This window comes from Cupressus sempervirens, chromosome 6 (assembly GCF_028749045.1).
Source record: "Cupressus sempervirens isolate cs-2001-9-10 chromosome 6, ASM2874904v1, whole genome shotgun sequence".
Taxonomy (NCBI): Eukaryota; Viridiplantae; Streptophyta; class Pinopsida; order Cupressales; family Cupressaceae; genus Cupressus; species Cupressus sempervirens.
The window spans coordinates 270,414,839-270,440,191 of record NC_143123.1 but is presented as its reverse complement, the minus strand read 5'-3'; the positions used below and the strand labels follow the sequence as shown (position 1 = coordinate 270,440,191).

General features: G+C 35.4%; 1 protein-coding gene across 2 annotated transcripts in view; it reads left to right on the top strand.

Moving 5' to 3' along the window:
• Window positions 1-25,353, top strand: part of MOS14 (ARM repeat superfamily protein) — a 286,973-nt gene that overhangs the window by 45,514 nt on the left and 216,106 nt on the right. The window contains exons 4-8 of one of the 2 annotated variants that reach the window (XM_089787798.1): window positions 5,527-5,574; window positions 5,679-5,825; window positions 23,684-23,815; window positions 24,476-24,516; window positions 24,641-24,732. In XM_089787798.1, coding sequence (XP_089643924.1) covers window positions 5,527-5,574; window positions 5,679-5,825; window positions 23,684-23,815; window positions 24,476-24,516; window positions 24,641-24,732 — 460 coding nt within the window. The remainder of the gene's footprint in view (window positions 1-5,526; window positions 5,575-5,678; window positions 5,826-23,683; window positions 23,816-24,475; window positions 24,517-24,640; window positions 24,733-25,353) is intronic. The other variant, XM_089787799.1, reaches the window with a different exon arrangement.

Below are 25,353 nucleotides of genomic sequence, written 5' to 3'. Positions count from 1 at the left end.
ATTCCCACCTATTCCATTTTATAGAGTTTTCAGTCACTAAATTCTTTGCTCTCAGCATTGAATAATGCATCCAATACTTTGAAACAATTAGCCTTCCAACTGAAGATTCTATACTGAAGTAGAAGCAACTCAATACAACTGAATAGAGGCAGAATAATCACAGGGGTAACCCATAGCTCTCAAAAATTTCCCAAACACTTAGGTATGATAGATATAGTCCCTCGTGCTCATGGTTTATGGTGTATGACAACTACATTTCAACTGCTTATCAAAACCTCTCCCCGTGGAATAAAATACAACTCTCAGTCGTTAAGAATGAGATCTTCCGTTTGAACCTTTGATATCTCTCTTATCAAATTTCCTTTTCAACATACAGGCTGCACTATATTTTCTCACAGCCAAGCTTAATATCACTCTCCCGGAAATATATGAACTCTTGATGTTATAGAGGAATATACCAGCAAGTCTATATGACACTACGACCACCCACCAAGAGTGATGAATTGTCGAACACACAGCAGAAATACATGTTCTCTAGGATTTCCTTCAGTAATGTTCGTGGAGACATAGTCTTCCACCCAATACTTATGACAGGAACATTAGGGATAAAATATAGCAATTAATATTTATTGGAGAACCATACATAGACATATGACTATCCCAAATAATAATCTTCACACTAATGACTCTTTACAACATGAGAGAATTTAACTCCAAACCATATGCTAGGTGGAAATATCAAGGCCGTCTTCTTCTAGATCCTTCAGCACACTATACCTTTTATTTTTATTTTTTCTTTAATAAGCTTCTGGTCTGTGCAGTCTGTCACTAGGAGTCCAACAAGAAGCCACACTAATGATTCAAGGTAGGTAATTTGTCAGTTCTAGTTTCCAAACCACATAATATCTCCCATGCACAAGGCCTCCAAATTATAGTATTGCTCAATAGCCAGCATTTATCTCCAATTTATTGAGAATAAAGATATACTTCACCCGTGTACTGACATAGCAAACTTGAATCAAGAAGTTCTCCAACACTACTAAAGCCGTCTGACTTAGGGAATATGAAGCATCTCGACTTAAGAAGACACAACACAACTGTGAAATTTTGTGTGTCCCCCACATCCAGTTCCTACCTAGAGTATCCATTATATTCCTTAAGTTCACCATTTCTAGCAATACTTCTAATCAGAAATAGGGAGTTTTCAGTCAAACTGAGATTTGCTGCTCTAAATAAGGAAACCAATAATAAAAATTGAACCAATGCTTGTTCAAAGTTTTGTACTCTTGGCAAAGTTTAATAATTGTAAGTCTCATATCCTCACGGGGAATTTTTTAGAACTATAATGCAATTTAAAATTCCATGCTTATAAATAAGTCCAATGAAATGCTTGAGTGAAAGATATTTTCAGAAGTATTATTTCATCGCAGGAACATAAAATAAACGAAATTCTCCAAAGATAATAGCTTATTCTTCAATGAGATACCGAAATACCTCTGCTTACTGATATATGATGAGTGATAACAATCTGCAACATAATCCAATGGCTTTATAGTGGTAAATGCTTTCTGCGACTATATAAGTTATCGGTTGTTACCAATGGCAAAGCAGTTGCAAAATAACTTATAAACCTCCATTCTCAATATATCTATCTATGTAAAGCACTTCCAGACAAATTCTCATTCCATTTCTCAGTGAACTGTTTGTTTGTAAAAGTCGACAGACATTTGTGGAAAAACAGTAGTTGTTTTCTTGAATGAGGCTGCGTTGATTGCCATGCAGCCGCATCGGGACCAATTTCAAACATATATTTGTATGTGAGAGTTTATTCTCTTGTGTCCAAGCCTTCTTGACCAATACCCTTGGACAGGTCTGCTTCAGTTATTTTATTTTTAATTTTTAAACTTAATCTCTGCCTTGAGTAAGTTGCCCAGCTTTTGACCTGAGCGATAAAACATGGAATCAATCTCAACTTGGTGCTGTCTAGAATAGTTTCCAATCACAGTTGATAGTTGTTCCCTTTCTTAATATGCTCAACTTTCTCAATATAGTCGATATGCCTTATAAGTGCCTTCGTAAAATCAATCTTGAAGGATGGCGTGTCTTAGACTTGCACATGGAACCCTGCTTCTAGTCAGATCCATGAAGGCACTCATGTGTTGTCTCTGCACAAAGTAGCATTTAACCGACAACACAATGCTTTTCATTTTCTTCAGACTGCATAGCATAGTTTATTTGATTTGCATGTTGAGCATTAGCAATTGTATGCCATATCTGCTATTTTAAACTTTCTTTATTAAGATCTTCTTCCCAAGCTTTGCTCTGATACCATGTTGGTGAAATAAGATCATTTATCTATCTGTAACTTGTAATAGCACTTATCGATCTTTTATGTGTTTTCCAAGTTACTATACAAACAAATATATATAGGAAATAAAGAGGCATGTCTCTTGAAGAGACATGTCCCTTTGCCACATTAACTTACATTAGTTATAGTTATAACACAAGTAATATATATCTTCAATATATTGTAATAGTTTTATAACAAGATATATATATATATATATATATATATCACTCTTAATATAAGTTAATTATTCTATATATAATATTTGTCATATATTATATATCTCATCTATATAATATAATTTATCCGACAGAATTATAACATTAACAAAAAACAAACTATCAAAGAAGCAAAAGGAAGATTAAATGGAAGGATTTGAGACTCCACAAACAATCTTTACAACCTTCTTCTCAAACTTGCAAAATGGGCACACCAAAATGAGAAAGCAAATGAGAGGTTAGATGAGGGAAATGCTTTTTATTAGGCTCCTTTTTCGGGTTCCTGAAAAACATATTAAAAAATGCAATCTTTGAAGTGTTTTTTTCCATTTTATTGGCCCCATTGGGTCTGCGCGGGTTGGATCGGATTCACCAGGGTATGCTCAGATTCACCTACAGTCCGAAATCCGGATCCACAACGGACCCAGGCTCGAATCCAGACCCGTGCGAATCTGGACCAGGATCCGGCCTCTAGGGTCCAAACTGGGTAACTCAGATTTTAACTATGCTACCATGTACTGCAAATATGGGCTGGGTACATGTCCTCTAAAAATGAACCAGCAGAGATCAAATTTTTAACAGTGCAGCAACATGCATCATAACAAAATGAGATACCTATTGCACTTATTGTGGAGACTCAAAAAGTGTTGGTTTTCTTCAACAATTGCATTCTATATCAATAGTGGAGCCTCAACAATAAATCTTCTTTGTGGAAGGCAATAATAGGAAGGCATTCAAGATTGACAAAGGAGGCAATAGCAGCAGTAGGAGCAATAGGAAAGCAAAAGGAATGAAAGGGAAGGTGGCTCAGTTCTGGAGTGGGAGACGGAGGGGCTAAAAGGATATCTCCACAGATGGGCCTTGATTGGGTTAGTGTGTCGATTTATCAGTATGCAACTCTCAGGGAAAGAGTTGTATAAATGAGAATGAAAAACAGAGCTCAAAAATGTACACGGACATTTGTTGTGGGTGCTCCCAAGAGGATATCATAGTTGTCTTTGCCAATAACTGTTAAATAGATCAGGAAAAAATCTTGGAATGGGGCCCTTGTTTTACTTTTTATGAAATTTTCGGTTTTTTATGAAGCATTAGCACATGAGATTCTCACCGACTAAAGACAGGCTATCAAAAGACTCTATTTAGATTTGCTTGTATGTACTGCAACAAAAGCTTTATGTTTTTTGTTGACAGTTAATTAGTGTCATTATTTATAATATATATTATATAATTTGTTTGTATTAATATTATATATATGTGTGTGTGTGTAGATATCTATATATGTATATGCATGCATGCACACAAACATATATTCTTGTACCCGAACCTGATGGAAACTCTTGTTTTTGCCATACCATTGATTACAAACAAGAGGAATACTCCTTAAATAAGAGATTTCAGAAGATCTTTCCGTAACAGAAACATAATAGAAAGTTTGGAAAAGCTAAGTAACTTAAATGACCATTTTAAACTAAATATAACAATATTACTATAACACCCTCCCTTAATGGCCATTCTACCGAAAGATGAATTCTTTGCAGCCAATGCAAGACCTCGAGACTTTAAAATGGTGAGTATTCACTGGTTGCCTTCCAACACAATGTTGGGTAACGACACCATCCCTCCTGCTTTCCAATGACATGGAAAATTATTTAAAAATTAGCATATTAAATGCTTCCAATTTCCATTGATAAAAATCAAATTTCTCTTACATGAAACCCACTCTTTGTTTAAATAAATTGTGCAAAATCATGGGCCACAAGTTTTGAAAAAAAAATGCCCTAAATCTTTGTAGTTCTGAAAATCCATGATTTTGCACAAAAATCATCAAAAAACCTGGTTAAAAACCCTCCATTGCAACACCCATAATATTGTAAAAAAAATCATGCAAAATTAAGTGCTTTCTCTGAAGTATAGTCTACAATTTCAGTATAAAAAATTGTTCTCAAACCTTGTTAAAAACCCTTCCTTTGATTTTCCATTCTTCTGATACAAATCTACTAAGAAAGCCACATGATTTTAACAATGAAACAATCTGGCAATGTTTTTTAAAAAATCGATAAAAAATCTTCTGAATTTTTTTGACACAATATTTAGAAAAAACCACAAATTTTCTTAAAAAAAATCAGCCAAAGAACTCCATGATTTTTGTTTTAAAAAAATCAATCAAGACACTTTTAGAAATTTCTATGAATTTTTCAGGTCAAAAACCCATGATTTTAATTTTAGAAAATCGACCCTGAGGTTCTGCAAAGTAGAGCTCTGATACCTTGAAATGATTGAGATAACTGATTAATTACAAAGGACAGAGCACTCCTTGAATAAGAGATTACAAAGGACCTGCAAAGTGGAGCTCTGATACCTTGAAATGATTGAGATAATTGATTAATTACAAAGGACAGGAGCACTCCTTGAATAAGAGATTACAAAGGACCTTTGTATAACAACGATCGAGAATTAAAGATAGAAGAATAAAAATATACTATAAAGTTATAAACCAACTAAACGATTTTCTGAGTAGAAAGTACTAAACAACTTAAATGACCATTATAAAATTTAAAAAAAAAAACAATTATTACTCAGGGAATTTCAATACATGATCCAGGAACGTGGATGAATTTATTAGCTTTATGCAAATTTTAGACCCTTATAGTTTGACATAATTTTGTCATAATCATCTGTCAACTGTACCTGAATTTTTTTCTCATTTCTGGAACCAGAGTCCATGTATCTTTGTTCCCAAAATGTCAAGAAACACTGATAAATTAAATGGTAAATGCTTATATCATGTAGATATTAGAACTTTTAATTATTTATCTTTTTAACTTTGTCTTCAAATTGCACCATGTTAAAAAAGAATCGGGAGATTACAAGTTGTTACCTTGCCAACAAATTCACCTATTTTGTGCCTTGAGTGCTACTAATTGTTCATAAAAAATAACACTATACATCCTGTATGCACAGAATTTGCTTAAAAAGTTCTGCAAAGGTCCTTCAAAAGTTAGAACTCAGGTACACAATGTTTAAAATTGATTTTTCTCTTTTCAAGTATTTTTGTTCGTAAGTTTTGTGTTATGCAACAAAGCATCGATTTTAAATACTTTTTTATTTTGTAGATCTGTATAGCATTGGCAGCACTAGCTATGCATGTACCTGCTCAAGATTGGGGAGGTGGTAGCGTTCTGAATTGGTTACGTGATGAATTGGGTTCTCAGCGCGAACACATACATAGTTTTCTGGAATTGTTGATAGTATTACCACAGGTTAGGTATCTAAATCAGCATATATGTTTTGTTTAAAATAAATTAATAATTTATTCATTCTTTTTTAGTTCGTGTTGTTACAGTTCACTTTACATTTAGTAGTAGTTTATAGCACTAGTAATCACGAATGAGCATGGAGAGTGTAGTATTATCAAAGATTGCATTCAATCTGATACTTGAGCTGTAACTCAATTTATTGAATAAATCAACAAATGCTTCAAAACTCATTTTTAGTTTTTTTTACTTGATAGCAATAAAAATTTCATGTTTTCAGTCTTGAAAATTCTAATTGCATATTACAACTATGCATGGTTCTATAACACCTTTTATATATTAGAACCCTATCTCTTTTTCTGTCCACACCACTAGAAAATTAGCGAAAGCAGTTTTCTTACTTCCGTCCCCTATTTAAAACCCTAAATATGACAATATAGATAAATGGATATAAAATAATTAAATAACATTTTAACGAATACAAAAATAGATTCAATATATAAAATTATATATAAACCTAAAATACATAATAATAATAACATATAACAATAGTAATAAATAATTTTTATTTTATTAATATAATAATAATTAACAAGAAAATATACTTATATATAAATAATAATAAAATTAGGAATAGTAATTATATTATAATATAATTTAATAAAATATACAAATATAAGAAATACTTTGTGTAACATGGGCACTAGGGAAAAAAGAGCTTCAATTTGGGGACGGTGGGGGAATGAGGGGGGGTGTTGTAATATACTGTAGACATAGTACTTGAAATGCTAGTTATGAAATGATGTATAATAGTGTAAGAACTAATAAATTTTAATATCAAATGCTTGAACATAGCGAAATTGCAAGATGAATATAAAATATATCATAAAGATGCTGACAATGAGTAGCTTGATATCAAAACAAGTACAAAATTATGTACATACATTTAGAAATATGCATATGTAACCTGTGTGTAGAAAAAATAAGAAAACTACAACAACACAAATTATAAAAAAAACAGAAAAAATTCAGGAAACTACATAATCAATACAGGCTGGCCATATTTCCTAACATGGGTTGACCCTCTTATTTTCTTTATTTCCTCAATGCTCTTAAATTTCTCCTTACAATGACCATCTTAGTTGTTGTTCTGACAACAATGATAATATTCCAACGATAATATGATATAATTATATGAATATATGTTTTATAGAATTGGCTTACAATCTCTCTATGTTGTGTAAGTTCATAGTTTAAAAATTAAATTTTGTGGGGAAATAAATCATTTGTCTAATGTGTAAGTTCATAGTTTAAAAATTAAATCTTGTGGGGAAATAATTCATTTGTTTAGACAGTATAATAATAATACTTATATTATCTAATTACTACAAAAATCCAATCAATGAGTAATTGAAAATTTGAATGGCTTATATTCCAGAATCCATACCAATGCATAAATTTATAATCAATTCTATGTAAATTAGACAAAGGAATCAACCTTCTTTTCCTCTTCTGCCCCATTAGAAAACAACGTTTCTAGGCTATGTTATTTATTAGGTCAGATATAAGGATCCTTTTCTCTTTTCTATTCTTTTTATCCGGGGTCCTTAAATTGGTTGAAAGAGGCATGTAAATCCTAAAGTTAAAACTCATAAAATATTAAATTTGATTTATGAGAATTTAAATCAAATTAATAAATGGGTCAATTGAATATTATAAGGGAGTTCAAATGTGACAAAAAAAGAAAACGACGAAAGGAGAGGAAGAAAGTTCAAGAGTTACATGTTAGGTCCTTAGAGTACATTTTCAGCTATGCTGGGATTTGAGATTGATTTTTTGGTTTCTCATTGGAGAACTTTGGGAAGCTGCTAGCCCTCTCTTGTTGAAGCCTAGGATAGAAACTTTCAGGAGTTTCTAGGTGGAATGGACGTACTCTAATTCATTTTATTACAAGTGCATTCAATCGTTTCTTCCCAGTTTGACTATGTAACTATATTTAAGATTGAATTTTGATATCTTGTTATTATATTGCTAATGTATAATGCTAATAATGTATTTTGAGGTCTTTTAATGAATTTACTGGGTCATTGCTAGTTTTATTTTCAAGATTTATGTGTATATAAATAGGAAATTATTTTGAGATAAATTTGGTAGAATATTCATATGGGATATTTCAGTGGTATCACACCATCGATCTTTTTTTTTATAGGTAACATTTTGTATTAATTATAAAAAGATGAAGCTTTAAAATAGTGTGTCATAGTTTTAAGTGGATAGTTAAAAAGTCCTCCTGACTACCCTCCCTCCTTAACGTAAAGTTAATACATGCTAAACAAGGCATTAACACCTACATGCATATCCCATCCCATTACATAATATAATTGCATATTCTGGAGAAGCTACCAGTCATCCAAAAATGAAACGGGCGGCTCAATTCTTAAACCAAGTTGCAACATCCTTTGTGAAATTCGGTATGGTACAGTCATCCTCCACTGATTGCCGCTTCCTGCTAGTTCCACTCGTGCCCGCCTCCCCTGCTAGAGACACATCAACCCACATTCCTGTGCTCGTGGAATCCCTAGCAGCATCTCTTCCTTCCCTGCCCAGTAGGTATCTCAGCAGTTCTCCAGGTGGTCTCACACTTTGTCTTGGTGTCGTCTTCATAAAACCCTTGTTCCCATCATCCAACACCCAGATCTTTTCCTGTAGAAAATTAACCACCTTCCTCCATCCTTTGACCTCTTTTGGTAGGTGTACCCCTTGGGGAGTTGCAGAAGACCAAACAACCAAAGGTTGCAGTGAGGAATCTCCACCCCCAATCAGCCTCCATAGTTCTTGCCCCATTTCTAGCCCTACACCCAGCATGACGCTATCAATAACCTCATCTACTCCCAACAACCATTGTGGGTCCAAACAAATAGCAATGACCTTGCGTACTTCCTCTTTTGTCTCTCCAACTAAAAGTGCCAGGGCCACAAAGAGGGACACTATAACCAGGTTGGACCTCCTCCTCTAGTAGGTGTCCAAATATTGCAAGCCGAAATTCTCCATGATGCTACTCATAAATCCTTGCTCTTCGAATAGAAACAAATTCTTCAGGCGTCTCATTGTGATCTTTCTTTCTTACATTTGTGTTTGATTGTCTGATTCCAAAGTGAAGTTGGCCTCCATCTCTAGAAAATTGCCAATTTCCTTGCAGAAAAAAGGCCCCGTCCTTAAAAACTCTCCCTCGAAAGATCTGGAAGCCCCCACTTTGAGAATTTAATGAGTGCGGATCCTTTCTCATGCGCAAGGGATTACTTCCTCATGAGTGTCCTTGATGCCGGGTGTTTAAATAAATAATTGGAAGTTACTCCTTCAAGGGGGAGGTGAGTGATCATAATGCCACTTAAAACACAACAATCTTAATCTAAATTAAGAAGCCTAGAGTCTTCAAAAATGTCATTCTGGTTCCCAAAATGAACATTTGCTCCTAAGTTGGCCAACTTATCTGCCACCTTATTTGCCTCCTTGTAGACATGGGATATCTTGAAGTCCTCGAACTCTTTCAGCAGGCACTTTATCTGGCTAATGTGCTTGTCAAGATGCCAAGACTCCAATTTGCCTTTCTTGATCCCATTAATAATAATCTCTGAATCTTCTTCCAGATGCACTCGTTTGATACCCAATTTAACTCCTAACACTAGAGCCTCTCTGGTTGCTTCACATTTTGCCACATTATTGGTTCCATCCCTTAGTCTTTTGGCCACAAAGACTACTGAGTTACCTTCATGATCTCTTGCTATACATCCACACTTTGAAATACCCAGGTTTCCTCGAGCAGCCCCATCAAAATTTATTTTTATCTATCCTTCCTTTGGTGGTTGCCAACAACACATTTCTTTCCTTTGTCGAGGATTAACCTTGAAGGCTCTTTAATTGGCCTTCACACCATCAATCTTGCCATCCTCTAAAGTTTGTGCAAAAATAAATAAATTATGAGTCAAATTTACAGAAGGCTTCAACAAGAATTTTTAATTAAAGAAGGCTAATGTGTAATGTCCCCTTTCTAGCATTCATAGCATGATGTTGTCGTTAGCCTATTTCCCCACAGTCCCGTAGGCTAACTAGGACATTTAAGGGGCTTAGAGGCCATTTGGCCTAGACAATTTCAGCTGCAGGTCTTTCTGAGGGGTTCTAGGGCAACTTTGGGCATACTTACTATTTATAGTAAGTCATCTTGGACATGGCCGGACATTCAGTCACAGTGGTATGTCGATGGTAATTGTTTAAAATCGACAGGAAAACTTATTTATCATTGATAAGATTTGTTATGCATTGATAAAGCCATTTTATAAAGTTAAATTTAAATATTTAACTTTATTAATGCATAGATTATAGTTTGTGGGAAATATTTAAATTAAAAAAGTTCCCTTTATTTTTATAACACATTGGAGACATAAGGTACATAAAGGGAGTTATGTTTTATCCCACATTGAGAAAACGAAGGATTGAGCTCTTGTGAGAACACTATAAAAGAAATGGAAGAGCTTTTTTTTGTATGCTTGGATGAAGATTAATGTTATGTTGCTGGATATCTGATTATCGGGCTTGGAGGACGGAATCCCTCTTTGCTAGCATTCTCTTCGCTGTTGGAAGACACAGTCAGGAGGATCAAGGGTGTTTTCACTTAAGGAAACACACTGGGTTTCATTTGGGGCGTTCGCATAAAGAAATTTACAAGGGTTTGAGGTGCAGATCTGAAGTTAGTTATTGCTATAGTGCCGCATGAACAATATTTTGCTACAGTCGGCATGAACAGTATTTTGCTACAGTACGGCGTGAACAATGTTGGTATCAAGTTTACTTGTTTTTCCGGCTGATTAGAAGTTTGGAGGGCTGTCAACTACATTTGCAAAATACTACGGCAACTAATTCCAGGTTTCTTCTGTCAAATTTTGATACTTTGCATAATAATTGTTGAATACAAGTCTGAATAGTTGTTGCAGCCTTTAAGGCAGCTGTAAGTGCACATCTACATTTAAAAATCACCCTTTATTCAGCAGATTGAAAGAGTTTCCAGATTTTTCATATATTGTTGAATGTGTGCCAAGTGTTTGTGAAAATGTTATGATAGGTATTATGCATTTTAATGTCACTTCATAGTTGTTCGTAAATCTACTCATTGGAAAGCAATTTATTGAGGAAATCAGCTTTATGAGTTTGCATACAAAGTGTTTGACAATATTCCTTAAGTTAAATTTCTACAAGTCAAAGTTCAAATCAGGGGAGGATATTATAGATGTTTGAAGAGAATTTGGGAGCAGTGAGCCAAAACTTCTATTGTGAAGGACATATGTTTAAGAAACACTGGAGCCGATCTTTTCAGAACAACTTTTCAGAGATCTCACACAGTTTTCATTCAAGGATCCCCACACCTATCGGGGTCCATTATTAGTATGTGAATATTTGTTTTTGTCGTAATGAAGAATTTCAGAAGATGTCAAATTGCTAGAGAAGGAATAATTTCAGATTAACTGTAGTTACTACTGGGAATCTAAAATTTAGGACTGGAGAGAATTTTAATTAATTCTGGACATTACAGACAGTCTTTGACCCATCGTCTAAATACTATGATAATATCAGAAGGCTCCTTACCATTACATGTTTGCGTTACTCTTGGCAATTGGGCATTAAGGTTCACAACAAAGGAGACAACAAACTTATGCAGTCAAATGATGGGTTTGAACTAAGATATCTCTCTTCTTTGTAACATATGATAAATAGTGCTGACGAGTTTCCAAGAAAATCATCTGAAGAAGTGTTCCCAATGGTGAATGATTATATTTGAAATGAGAATACTGCAATAAAACTCATTAGTGGGAGATGTTGGTGATAGATGGTAGTTAAGGACAGTGAAGGAAGCCTTCTGGTTGGCGTCCAGTAATATTGGCATGTTAAATATTTACGGAGGCAGAATAAACGATTGTCGCGTGAGCTAACTATGTTTGTTGGAGTTAATACTTGCCAAAGGACTGCAGTTTGAAGTTAATTAATTCTTCCATGAGCTGTAAAACCTTACTTAGGTGCAAGTTGCTGACAGTCAATCCGTATTAGAGTGCTGGCTCCTTATTTATAGTGTCAATTAATATATTGCCAGGCTCTTAAGTTGGAGTTAAGGAAGCAACGCAATTTGGTTGGCAAGTTCGGTGAGAAAACATGCATACCTGTAGCCATTTGGAAAATGTGTCCAGAACTAAGAATAGGAACAAACATCACTAAGACATGCATATAATTTTGTCCAAGAAGATGGTACACGTACCCATAGTTGGCATAATCGCAGAATAATAGGTGATTTGCCACTAATCGCCGAGTTTTATACTCAGGCGGGTTTTTTGCAGATTCAATCACAGAGTAAAAGCTTGCCATTTTTTTGCATTTAATTGCGGAGTTTTTGAAAACAACTTGGCCGTGTTAGAAGACAGCAGGATAAAGGGAAAAATCGATATCATTTTGTTTGCTAGTTAATTTTCTGTGCTGGGAGGCATTTATATATATCTAAACTCTACTTGTTTCTTTTGTGTTCTCTTTAATTAACTCATTAAATGCATCTTCTCGTTGAAATTTCAAAAAAAACAATATTTCTAATTAAATTTTAGCGGTTTTTTAGGTTCTTGAGTTTTCCTGACTTTTATATTAAAAATGGCCGATTTTTTCCCAATTGAACTTTTAGGGGCTTGGTGAGTTGTTGCCAAGTGAGAGTTTTCCAACTATGCATGTACCTAGAGTGCAGAGTTGTTGTAGAAGGGGTAAAATATTTCTCTAGCAACCATCATATAGATTACAGGTTTAGTGTTGGGGTCACTCTGTAAATTTCTGTTAAACAAACATAATTATATTGAAATATTCTGATATTTATCAAGGCAGAGCGTGTATGAAATCTATTTAAAACTCTGCAAGTAAATATCAATCTGTTGTCGATATTGCAGCTTGTGATAGTAGTGCAGAAATTTTCAGTAAGACAGTGGGATATATCATGGGTACGAATTGTCCCATATGAGATTGGAGAGAGCAGCTCGTTAGAATGTGTTTTGGTTATTTGATAAATCTGAGAAGATAAATGATTTTCTGTACAGTGACAAAAATCTAAAGAGTCAAATTTCAGAACTGTGAGCTATGTTGATTGTGAACTGAGGAGAAGACATCAAGACTGAAAATTGGCAGTAATAACAAGAGTCTAGGGGAGTAAAATCACAGGACAAGCAGTTCCTGTGAGTTTAAATCAGACCAAGGTCATGAGCAGCAGAGTTTAATAACCACACAGCAGGCATCAGGTATATGACAGAGAGTTTGAGTTGGAGGAACCAATTTGCAGTCATGAAACAGGGGAACCCACAGAATTCAGTTAACAAGAGCAAAATGAGGTGTCATGGAAAATCTGAAACATGAAGTTTTTTCAAAAGAATTTAATGAAACTTTTAACCATGAGCAGCTGAGGGATTTGCAGAAAGAGAATGCAATTGGAAATAGGTTGTACATCATGGGATGACAGTTACAGATCAAGAACTCAGTGGATGATCTTCTATTAAATTTGGATGAGTTGGACCTTTATCTATCTAAGGTGGATCGTTCTGATTGGAGACTCTTAGATTGGGCCTTGCAGCTGTCACTGATTACCTTAATCCAACACACATTAATGGAGCACTCACATGAGGATGTAATACTTCTAGTTGCCTCTTGCTTCAGTGAAATTTTCAGAATTACTGCTCCTATTACACCATATAATGATAGCATCTTGAAGAAGGTCATGCAATTGATTGTGAACAGCTTACAGGGACTATATGATGTCAACTACAATCATATGCAAACTACTACAATCATATTTGTTGGTGATACGGAGAAGGGAAAATAAGATCTCAGGCATAGCTTATGAGCTCGTGGAAGAATTGATTGAACATAAGCTTGACAGGCTGAAGGAATATATGACTGCAAATGAACTAAGATCCCTATGCATACAGGTTACAAGATCTTTGACTTTGTGCAGGAATCAAATGAGGAAAGAGAAGCTTTGTTTTAACTGCAAGCAAGCTTGGTCATTTGGTCACTTTTATGAGGCTACCGAAGAGGCAGAGTCAGCTCAAGAAGTGCAGATCAGCATTGGGGTAGTTGAGGATTCCTTGGTCCAACTTCAACATGATGAGGATCATAAGAGGGAACCCACTATGAATGATGGTAAGGATTATACTAGCATCTTATATGGTGAATTTAAGGTTAATATTGGCAAATATTATGGTCATCCTAAGGCTGAAAATGAGTCTCTCGATGAGAATGAATTATGTGAAGACAATAACGTGATAGTTGATGATACAATACATTTGGAGAGGGAGGAAAGTTCTGAAAATGACGCAACAGAAAATGAAAATGAATCTAGTAATCAAGAACTAGAACAAGATGATGTTACTATAGGAACTGATTTGAATGATCAATCAAATATTTCATTTCTAGATGATGAATTTGGAGCATATAATTTGGAGGATTAGATGAAAGTATCCAATGACATAATCGTTGCAGCCTTAGTACATTTTGATAACACCCTTAAAAACATTGAGGAAATCATGTGGGAGGTTAAAATTGTTGAAAAAGAGAAGGGAATAATGAAGGCAACCAATAGTGCAAGTTTTCACAAATCATGTGGGAGGTTAAAATTGTTGAAAAAGAGAAGGGAATAATGAAGGGAACCAATAGTGCAAGTTTTCACACTCTTAAGAGGGCATTGGAAAGAATGAAATCAGATTACTTAAAGTTGCCCAAAGATAGAGATATGGCAATCAAACATGCTGAAGATAAAGAGAGGGAGATAAATGAGTTATGTCTCCAGCTAAGTGGGACACAATACTCATCACATCAAGGTGAAAATCAGAATTCTAAAATAGCCACTCGCATAGCTGGACATGATCATAGAACCAAGGATATCATACACATTGTAGAAGGGATGAATACCCTTGGCAAAAATTAAGATGAACTTAGTTTCTCCACATCACCGTGTCTAGATGAGGCTCATTATGATAAAGAAAGCTTTAAGGACCAGCAAAAAGTAAACAATGTGAATTCAGATTTTTAAGACAACAGTGGTATATTTTCACAATGTAACGTGGATAGTTGTGAACCAAATGAAAATGACTCGGGGATTTCACGTCATGGTGATCATTTCATTGATGGAGATGCTGATTTCAGTGTTGGTACTTATGGTGACATTAATAGTTTCTACCGATTATCTAGAGATATATCCGCAAGTCTTCTTGAGATGACAACTATTTATTTGGTACTCCAACTATCAGTGTTTGCTATGCTTGATTTGCTGTTATCTTTTCAGATTTGGCTCAACTTTTGGATGGCAGTGAGTTGTAGGATGATTTCCTCTTGAGGCACATACCTCATGAGATTGTTTTCCTTCCGATGTATAGGCAAAATGACAGCATGGGTACCATTTCTTTACTAATTCTCATTATAGTAGTAGTGTGGGAGAGTCTTATGAGTCAGACTTCCTACATATCAGGGATGTTTTTGGGTTTGGTGGGGTGATCTGTTCGTTCGTTTGGCTGATTCAGTATGATGACAGGTTGATTTGGGATCCATGTGATAGTAGGTTGCATGTTTTGCATTTTGTGGATTATATTGTGATGCTACACAGTCTGAGATTTATGATCAGAATTGTGCAGCCTGCAGATGTAGTGGTACTTCATAGGTTGAATTAGGATCCATGAATTTTATTGATTGAAGAGTTACATTTGGATCCCTTGCTCCACCATATGATAGGGTATGTTTTCAGGTTGGGCTACAGAGCTACTTGCAGATTTATATGGGATCCTGGAGTTGATTGCTTAAGGACAAACAATCTGGAGGAGGGAGGACTATAATATACCCATTTTTGGGACATTAAGAATCTTAAAGTCGAACTCAAAATATTAAATTTGGCTTATGAGAGTTTAAATCAAATCAATAAATGGGTCAATTTAATATTATAAAGGGAGTTAAAAGGTGACAAATAAAGAAATGGACGAAACGAGAGGAAGAAAGCTCAAGAGCTACATGTTGTTCCTTAAAAGAAAGAGGTGTTCATTTTCAGCTATGCTGGGATTTGATTAAAGGTGCATTGGACGTAGCCCCAATTCATCATTTGTGATGGATTCACATCAGAATTCACATTTGAGACTACAGGTGCATTCAATTGTTTCTTCCCAATCTGAGATATTTCAATTTTGAGGTAAATTTGGTAGAATATCCATCTAGGATATTTCAACACATGTAGTAAGGATTGATTCTATTCGATGGTTGATTTAGTTAGATTCAATCCCACTCTGTCACTTTTGGGAGTATCACTTGATGCAATACATGCTAAGTGGGGGTGTTGTAATATACTATACATATAGTACTTGAAATGCCAGTTATGAAATGTTGTATAATAGTATAAGAACTAATAGCTTATAATACCAAATACTTGAACATAGTCAAATTGCCACCTGAATATAAAAAATATCATAAAGATGATTACAATGAGTAGCATGATATCAAAACAAGTATAAAATTATGTACATACATTCATAAATATGCATATGTGGCATGCGTATTTGTAGAAAAAATCAGAAAAAGTCTGGAAACTTCATAATCAGAATAGGCTGCGATATTTCCCAACATGGGTGGGCCCTCATATTTTCTTTATTTAATCTTATGAAAATCTTTAAAACAATTCGCCATGATGCTGCATTTATAACTTCGCAATAATTTTTTTCCCTCCTTATAATATCTCTGCTCCTAATAATATATCCACTTCTCAATGTGCTTAAATTTCTTCTTCTAATAACCGTCTTAATTGCTGTTCTTTGACAACAATAATAATATTCTAACAATAGTATGATCTAATTAAATGAATATGTTTCATAGAATTGGCATACAATCTCTCTATGTTGTAAGTTCATAGTTTAAAAATTAAATTTAGTGGGAAAATGATTCATTTGTTTAGACATTATAATAATAATAATACTTATACTATCTAATTGATACAAAAAGCTTATCATTGAGTAATAGCAAATTGAATGGCTTATTATTCCATACCAATGCATAAATTTATAATGAATCCTATGTAAATTAAACAAAGGAATGAACCTTTTTTCCTCTTCTGCCCCATTAGGAAAAATATTAATAGGCTCTCTTATTTATCGGGTCAGATCTAAGGATTGATTTTATTCAATGGTTGGTTTAGCTAGATTCAGTCATACACTGCCAATTTTGGTAGTATCACTTGATGCAATGAGAGCTAAGTAGGCAATTCAAGCCGAGAGCTTGTCATAGAGAAAAAAACAACTGCTCAAGGGAAATGGTTTATGAAGAAATAATTATAGTATCAAGTACTGCAGACAGTTGATCCTAAAAAGTGATGCCTGATTTTTTTATTAGTGGAAGACGTAGTTTCTGAGAGAGCAAAAGTGCCAAGGAACTGTAGAAACAAATGTTTGAAAAGGCATTTACCATATAACAAAGTTTTACCAATGAGGGACCAAGTCAAGCAAGCCTAAGTATGGGAGTAACTTAATGATCATGTGCGCTTGGGTTGCAACTGTTGAGTTTGGTGGTTTTCCAGAAGTCTAGTGTTTAGTTGATGTTGGTTTTGCATTGACGATCAATGGTTTATATTTATACATCGTGTTACTTGTAGAGGCATCACATGATGCAACTAGTGCCAAATGGAGACCATTCAAGCTTTTGAGTGACTGGTTTAAGAAAAAATGAGTAATTGGAGGAAATAGGTCATTAAGTGCCAAAATCGTAGTTACATTTATAATGAAAAAAATCAAGGATATATATAAGTGGATGGATCACAAGGCACAATCCGTGAATAGGTTGGCAAGTTAGGAAGCAAGGTAAACTAGGCTTGATTGTGTTTTTTTTTAATGGTTTAGCCCACTTGAAATAGATTATTGTTGAGATGTCCGATCTCTTAAGAAGCCTTTAGTTATCATCTGCAAGTCTTAAGTTGATGATTGATCTCACTAGTGTCAAAACCTCAGATACTGATTCATGGCCCTAGTGCCTAGCTTCCGCATCCGATACGGACGGATGCAGGAAGCCTCCGGATGCGCTGCGGGTGCTGCCCGGAAGCCACCCGCAGGCATTCGGATGCGCGTGGAAGCTGAGTATCAGCTTCCACGCGCATCCGGATGCCTGCGGGTGGCTTCTGGGCAGCATCCGCAGGGAATCCGGGAGCATCCGGACGCATCCGTGGGAGTTAGGCGGAAAACCAATAAAATAATGTATATTTTAACTTAAAACTATGAAACAACATGTGACTAAAAGCATTTTTTAAAGCATTTTTTCACAATAAAACCTTAAAATGACCCTAGAAGACAACATAGAAGCATTCACAAGAGTCATTTTAGAGTTTTGTTTGCACCTACAGCCACTCCTTCATTGTGAAGCTAAGTTCAGCATTTTCAAAGAGGATCAATCGAAGAGGGAGAGATAGCTTTATCAAAGAAGTTTAAACCATTCAAGGTAAGTGATCAATCCTTTCCTTGAGTATTTAGATGAATTTTTTTGAGTTTTTGATAATTTTTTGAAGTTCTTGAAGATTTTTTTAAAGTTTTTTTTAAAATTTTTTTTTTTGAAAGATATGTAGAAGCAACTTTGGGTATCTATTTTAGTAGTTTTTCTCACTTCTTTCCACTTGTATGCATGATCATTGATGTTCATCGTTGTTAGGAACTAATTAAAATTTATTTATTTTCTTATAAAATAGGTTGCAAAAAACTAGGCAAGAATGGATACTAGTGGTAGTGCTAGTCAAAGTTCAGTGGGGGGCCAAGGAGGGGAAGGGATTGATAATTTCAAAATTGATGTAGGTTCTCCTTTGTGGAGACATACAACACGGATATCACAGGTTTCAGGAGGTGGCTCATACTATTGGAAGTGCAATTATTGTCAAAGTAACAAAGGAAAACCTTTCAATAGCTCATATTCTCGAGTGAAGCTTCATTTTATGGGCCTTGCTGGCAAAGGATTTGGAATGTGCAAAGGCAAAAATGGTACTGAGATGACTAGCGCGGAAATACTTTCATTTGTAAAAGAACAAGAAGCTACTGATGCATTGATCAATAGATAAAAAAAAAGCTACTATCAAGGTCCTTCCTCAAAGAGCAAGCCAAAGACACCCACTGAACCAATGGCATCCTCCCAACACCCATTCTTGAAGGTACCTGTGCCAGAAGAGGATGAGGAAGAAGTGGAAATTTCAACCCGTAAAAGAGGCCCATTGGACACTGCATTTAAAATGGGGGCAAGAGACCGCGTTGATGAAGCTATTGCACGTTGTCTCTATGCGAATGGGCTTTCTTTCAACTTGGAAGGAAATGGTGGTAGCAATCAAAGAATCACCAGCTGACTACACAAGCTTGGGCTATGAAAAGGTGCGTACAACTTTATTGCAACAAGAGAGGGCACATATAGAGAGAGACCTTCAACCAATCAAAAAATCTTGGAAAACTTCGGGTCTAACTATTGTGTCAGATGGTTGGAAGGATACAAGAAACCGGCCACTGATTAATGTGATTGCAATTTCCTCCAAAGGAGCAATGTTTTTGAAGGCTATTGATTGTGAAGGGCAAGTGAAAGATTCGAAATTCATTTCTAGAATTCTCATTGAGGCCATCGAGATGGTGGGTAGTGAGAATGTGGTACAGGTGGTCACTGACAATGCCAAAAATTGCAGGGGTGCGGGTGCTTTAGTTGAGAGTCGGTATGACCATTTTTTTGGATTCCATGCATTGTTCACTCCCTTAACTTGATCATGCAGAGGATTGGCACTGAAGTAGATTGGGTGAAGAAAATATATGAAGAGGGGGAGGACATACAGATGTTTGTGACCAACCACCACATGTCACAATCCATTTTTAGAACATACTCCAAATTGGAGTTGCTGAAGGTAAATTAATTTTTTAAATTACTAAGTTTCATGGTTTTGTAATTTAGTTAAAAATTAAAATTTATAATTATATTGTCAATTGACATATTGTAAACTTGCTTAGGTTGCTGAGACCTGTTTTGCATCTCATACAATCGTTATGAGACGACTCCTCAAGGTAAAAGATGCATTAAGTCAAATGGTCATCGATCATCAAGGGGGTGTATGGAAGATCTCAAATTCAGAAAGAGCACAAAGGATCAGGAATTTGATCTTGAATGAGAGTTGGTGGGCTCGTGTGGCATATGTATTGGATTTCATGGAGCCCATCATGACTATGCTCCGTTTTGCTGATACAGATACACCTTGCTTAGGGGATGTGTATGATGGCATGGACACCATGGTTGAGAAGGTAAAACATTCTATACAAGCACATGAGAGTGACCCCACACAATGTGAAGCCTTATGCAAACAAGTGCAAGCAATTATCAACCATCACTGGAATAAGATGACTACCCCATTGCACCTCCTTGCATATGCCTTATCTCCTAGGTACTATAGTGAGGAGATAGCTGGTATGCCGGGTAGAGTTGCACCATTTGCGGATGAGGAGGTTGCTGAGGGGTGCCACAAAGCCCTTTCAAGACTCTTCCCACTGGAAGAAATGCATGAAAAAGTGAGGGAAGAATTTGGGTTGTTTGCTTCGGGGTTAAAGCATTCTCCATTTGCACTAAAGGACCAAAATAGAATGGGAGCTATCACATGGTGGTACATGTATGGTCAACCTTTCAAGCATCTTCAACCTCTTGCAATCAAAGTCCTATCACAAGTAAGTTTTTTATTTTGTTTTGTAAATTTGTTTTAAAATTTTATGTTGACATTTGCATTGTAGAATTTAGTGTTTCACACATTCTATAAAATTAATTTGCTTTTCATTTGTATGTTTTGTGACAACTATATAGGTTGCTAGTTCTTCTGCTGCTGAAAGGAATTTGAGTACATACTCCTTTATCCATTCGGTGAAGCGCAACCGGTTAGGCTCCAAGAAAGCTGAGGACTTGGTCTTTGTCCACACCAACTTGCATCTTTTGTCACGTAAGAATGATCATTACAAGGAAGGGGCAACAAAGCTTTGGGATGTAGCCCTTGAGTGTGCAAATTTGGATGCAACACTTCATGATCTTGTTACAGTTGGAGACGGTGATGATGTTAGTGTGGCACGTGGTGCATCTAGCATAAGTGGAACTATGCTTGCTTCAAATGATCTTTCAGCAGTTGGAGATGACAATGAGAATGTGGATTTTCTTGCAAATCCCTATAATTCAGAGTCAGACTCTGATTGATTGAATCTTTAGACTTCAATCATTTACCATGTTTTTAAATTTTATTTTGTTGGAATCTTGAACATGACCTATTTGAACTTATTGTTTAAGAGTCAAGACTAAACGCTAATGTTGGACAAGCACATATTGATATTGATATATGAATATCATATGAATTTTGAAATATCTTGAATTTTGTTTAAGGGTTCAGTTAACTATTAAGTATCATAGATTCATAGTCATATTATGCTTTATCAAATGATTTGTTTTTGTATATTTCTTGCATTTCTTTGCATATATATATATATATATATATATATATATATATATATATATATATATATATATATATATATATATATATATATACACGTTTCCTCCTGCATCCGCATCCAAAAAGAAAAAAAATCCCCACATCCTGTATCCGCTTCGGAATCCGCATCCGAATTGGTAACTTAGGTCAAAACTATTTTCTGGATATGGGCCTCTTTGGGACAGCGATTCTGTGAAACCATTCTCCCCATTATCACATAACAGTATTGCTTATTACAGGATGTGTCCCTCAAAGAAGGGGTGTGTCTAGGGCATTCCCTTGTTCTGGGAACTGCAAGGAGATGCTGAGACATACCTAGGACCCCTAGGTGACTTAGTTGCATCTCTAAATGCACCAGAAATGTCTAGGTTTCCATTGTGATATTGTGTTTTGCTTTTAGAAAATGGTTTTATTTTGATGTATGCTCTATGAACCCTAATCCTAATTATTTTTGGGCATTACGAACACCCTATGCATTTACAAAAATCTGAGAAAGGCTATAAGATTGAGTATATTAGAATAGGTAAAAGAAAGAGCAATAGTAAGGGTTAGAACATCGGTCAAGTTTTCATTGCTTGAGTACGAGCATTAGGAATAGTGAGCAATAGCAAGTGCCTATTCATCATAGAATACTGATTTTCTATTTATAGACCTCGTCATGTATGGTCTTATATTGATTAGATACTTCAGCATAATTGTTAGCTTTATGATGGCTGAAGATTTGGTTAGAAATAGTAAGAAATTGCTGTTATAGAAAACATAGTGATAAAATTATGAAAATGGTGTACCATGAAGTTTTGAGTGGTTTGAAAGGTTTGGAATATGGACTTGGTGGCAGGGGACTCTGACCTTTGACCCCACTTTGCACTGCCACAGGGTCAGGGTGTTTTCCTTGGATCCCATCCTATTCCAATCCCAACACCATCCTGCTTGTCTTGTGACTCCATGGAATATAGTTGTAGGTCAAGTGAGGGAGAACACTTTGGGTTTCAGGGAGCTAATGCAAACTCATTAGATGTCTAGAACCCGGCCTTCAGGATGTAATACTCATTAGTATTCCAGCCTATATATCAATATGTGAGCATCAAAATCCTTTACAGAAAAAAATGGTGTTTGACGTTTGTGGATTTTTATAGACTTTGGTAACTGTTGTAACCTTTAAAAAAATTGTTCCCTTTGTGCAACAGTAACATTAAGGTATTATAATCAAGAAAATGTTTTTTCCAGATTCAACTTGGAAAAGGGTAGCAAAATCAATTGAATGACTTGACTTGGTGCCAATAAGTTTCTCCAAAATGTCATGTGATCCTCAGCGTGAGCTCAACAACAATGAATGCCTTAGTAAGGAAAAGTTTCTATCATTAGGTGTAGACTTCTCATGCTCCACCTGATTGGGCCTCTCAGGACACAATCATTTATGTTGGAGGAAACTCAACTTGCGCTGTTCGAGACTCCTAATAAAAGTGTTTGAACAAACAGTCAAAGTTTTAGAAATAGCCTGTCATCAATTGCAGTCGTGAGGGTCTTTTCTATCAATGTGCATTCAAAACAGTCCAATATTGATCTGTTTTACTTTGGTCTTTGGATTTATAGTCTAGTTGAATCATGATAACAAGGGAAGTGCAAGATAGCAGGAAGTGAGGAGACATAGCAGGATGCAAAAAATTAGCAATGTGAATGGTAGTGACAGATGTAGTTTGCTTGAGGATTAATTTGTGGCCTTTTCATGTCTTGAGGGTTTCAAAATTTCAGTCTTAAATGCCATGCTTGGTCATATGATCAGTCAAAGTAGCTCTTTGTTGCACAGTAATAGGTAGCAGATTTGGAATGCCATGGAGTAATATATCTGCAATGAATTTGGGACTTAGTGTCACAAACACATTTCTTGGGGAGAATGTTCTCCATAAAGAATAAGGACCATATTTAAGCTGACATCCAATCTCATCGTCTCATTATATTTTTCTACCAATCATGCGTGTCAGGCTGCTTTAGTTTCCAGGGACTGATGAGCTAGGGTTTGATTAGGCAAATCTTCCAGCTTTTATGTTCCAATCTACATTGTAAACTACTTTTCCTAGAAGTGCGATAATCTTCAGGAATCGTTTCATTCATCTTATTTTCGAAATCCCCAGCTATTGATTGTATTTTGTAAACAGAAGTAAACGATCAATTTTTTTAAAAATATAATAGTTGTCTTTCTGCTTGAACTTTTTTTTTAATATGTTGTATTTGTTTGCATAGTTGATGCAAATTACTTGAAGTTTATCGAATTGCTGAACCCAGTACATGTTTTCAGGAGGCTTACAGCCACAAAATAGCTGTACGTCCAGAGAGACGTCGGCAGTTTCAGAAGGAGCTTATTTCATCAGTTGAGGTTGCGTTTAGTTTGTTGACTTCTTGTTTGAATGTTGAAGAGCTTCGCGAACAGGTACTTTTTAGCTGTGCTAATGTGTTGCATCCTCATTGTGCATTTTATTCTTAAATGCTAATGCTGTGTGTTTTAACTTTTGTGATTTGCATTAGTTAAAGGGCTTTGGCTCTGGGTGTATTGGTATTTGAACAATTGTATATAACTTTATCCACATTTGGATTTTAAAAGCCTTATCGGCAACTCAGTTACAGTTTTTTCCTATAAAAATTCAATTTTTCAAGTGTGGCTTGCCTGTGTAACTTGACTTTCATGCAATGTTGCATTTCTGCAAGTTGATTTTGTCTGATTGGAGTGAATCCAAGCAGAAAAATCTGCTTCTATACTGGAAATTACTTGCTTCTATATCTGAGTTTGAAATATATCATAATTGCTATAGAGTTGTATTTCAGGAACAAAAACATTATAAGATGTCTATTTGGTAGTGAAGAACTTTATATTGCCACCTACAACTGTTTTTTATATTAGCATTTTGTTACATGTCAGTAGCAAGGGTTCTTTTCACTCTAGCATTTTGTGTTTGCATGTGGATTCAATCTTAACTGTTATTTTCCAACTTCTGTCCCTTACAAGAATTATTGTATATATATATATATATATATATATTATGTTTATATATATATATTGTTCTAAGAGTATCTTATGCATTGTTCTTGGCAGGTTTTGGAAGCTTTTGCATCATGGCTAAGGCTGAGTCACGGGCATGTTTTCAGTACTTAGTCTTTGAGATTCTGTTATAACATTTTTAGTTTGCTTCTGTTGTTTGAATTTGTCAGTTCAGAGAATTATTAATGAAGTATCATAAGTGACCTTTTGATTGTTCAGGATCCCAGCTGCTGCACTTGCTTCACATCCTTTAGTCCTTGCCACTATATCTGGTTTGAGCTCAGAACAGCTCTTTGAATCAGCAGTCAATGGTATGTCAGTGATTACTGTATATGGACTGTTCTCTAAATGAAGTGAAAATTTTCAAACAAAAGAAAGGATACAAGTTTTCGATGTAGTGTATTATTTTCTTTTTCTGTTTGAGCTGCCAGTCCTTTTTCTTTTCAATGATGAGGGTTATCGTTTGTGTGAAAGTTAGTGGCATATTTGGTTGTGGATATATTCTTTTCATAGTTTTCTGTCTTTTGTGGACATGATGTTTTCAAGTCACAGAGTCGCGTTGAGCATAATGCATATATAATAATAGTATGGATATGCTTAACTAATCTATAAATAATGAACATCTAGGCAGTGAATAAAATAAAAGTGGAAACACCATCACATATTCGAGAGTGCCGAAAGATAATAAATAGAACACTTTTTCATCATGAACACAGGACTACAATGGAGGACTTATGATGCAGCAGAATTTGGGTCCTTGAGCAATCCCGTTTCACCAAATACAGATTAAAGATGGCCAGGAGACGTAGGCTTTGTGTGCATTTTTGGATGAATTGGCATCAAGGAATGAATCAGAAATGTCTATCAAATGTTCCATACAGTGAAACCTGAGGACGTGCACCACCCCCAAAACCACGGAGTACTTGGTGCAG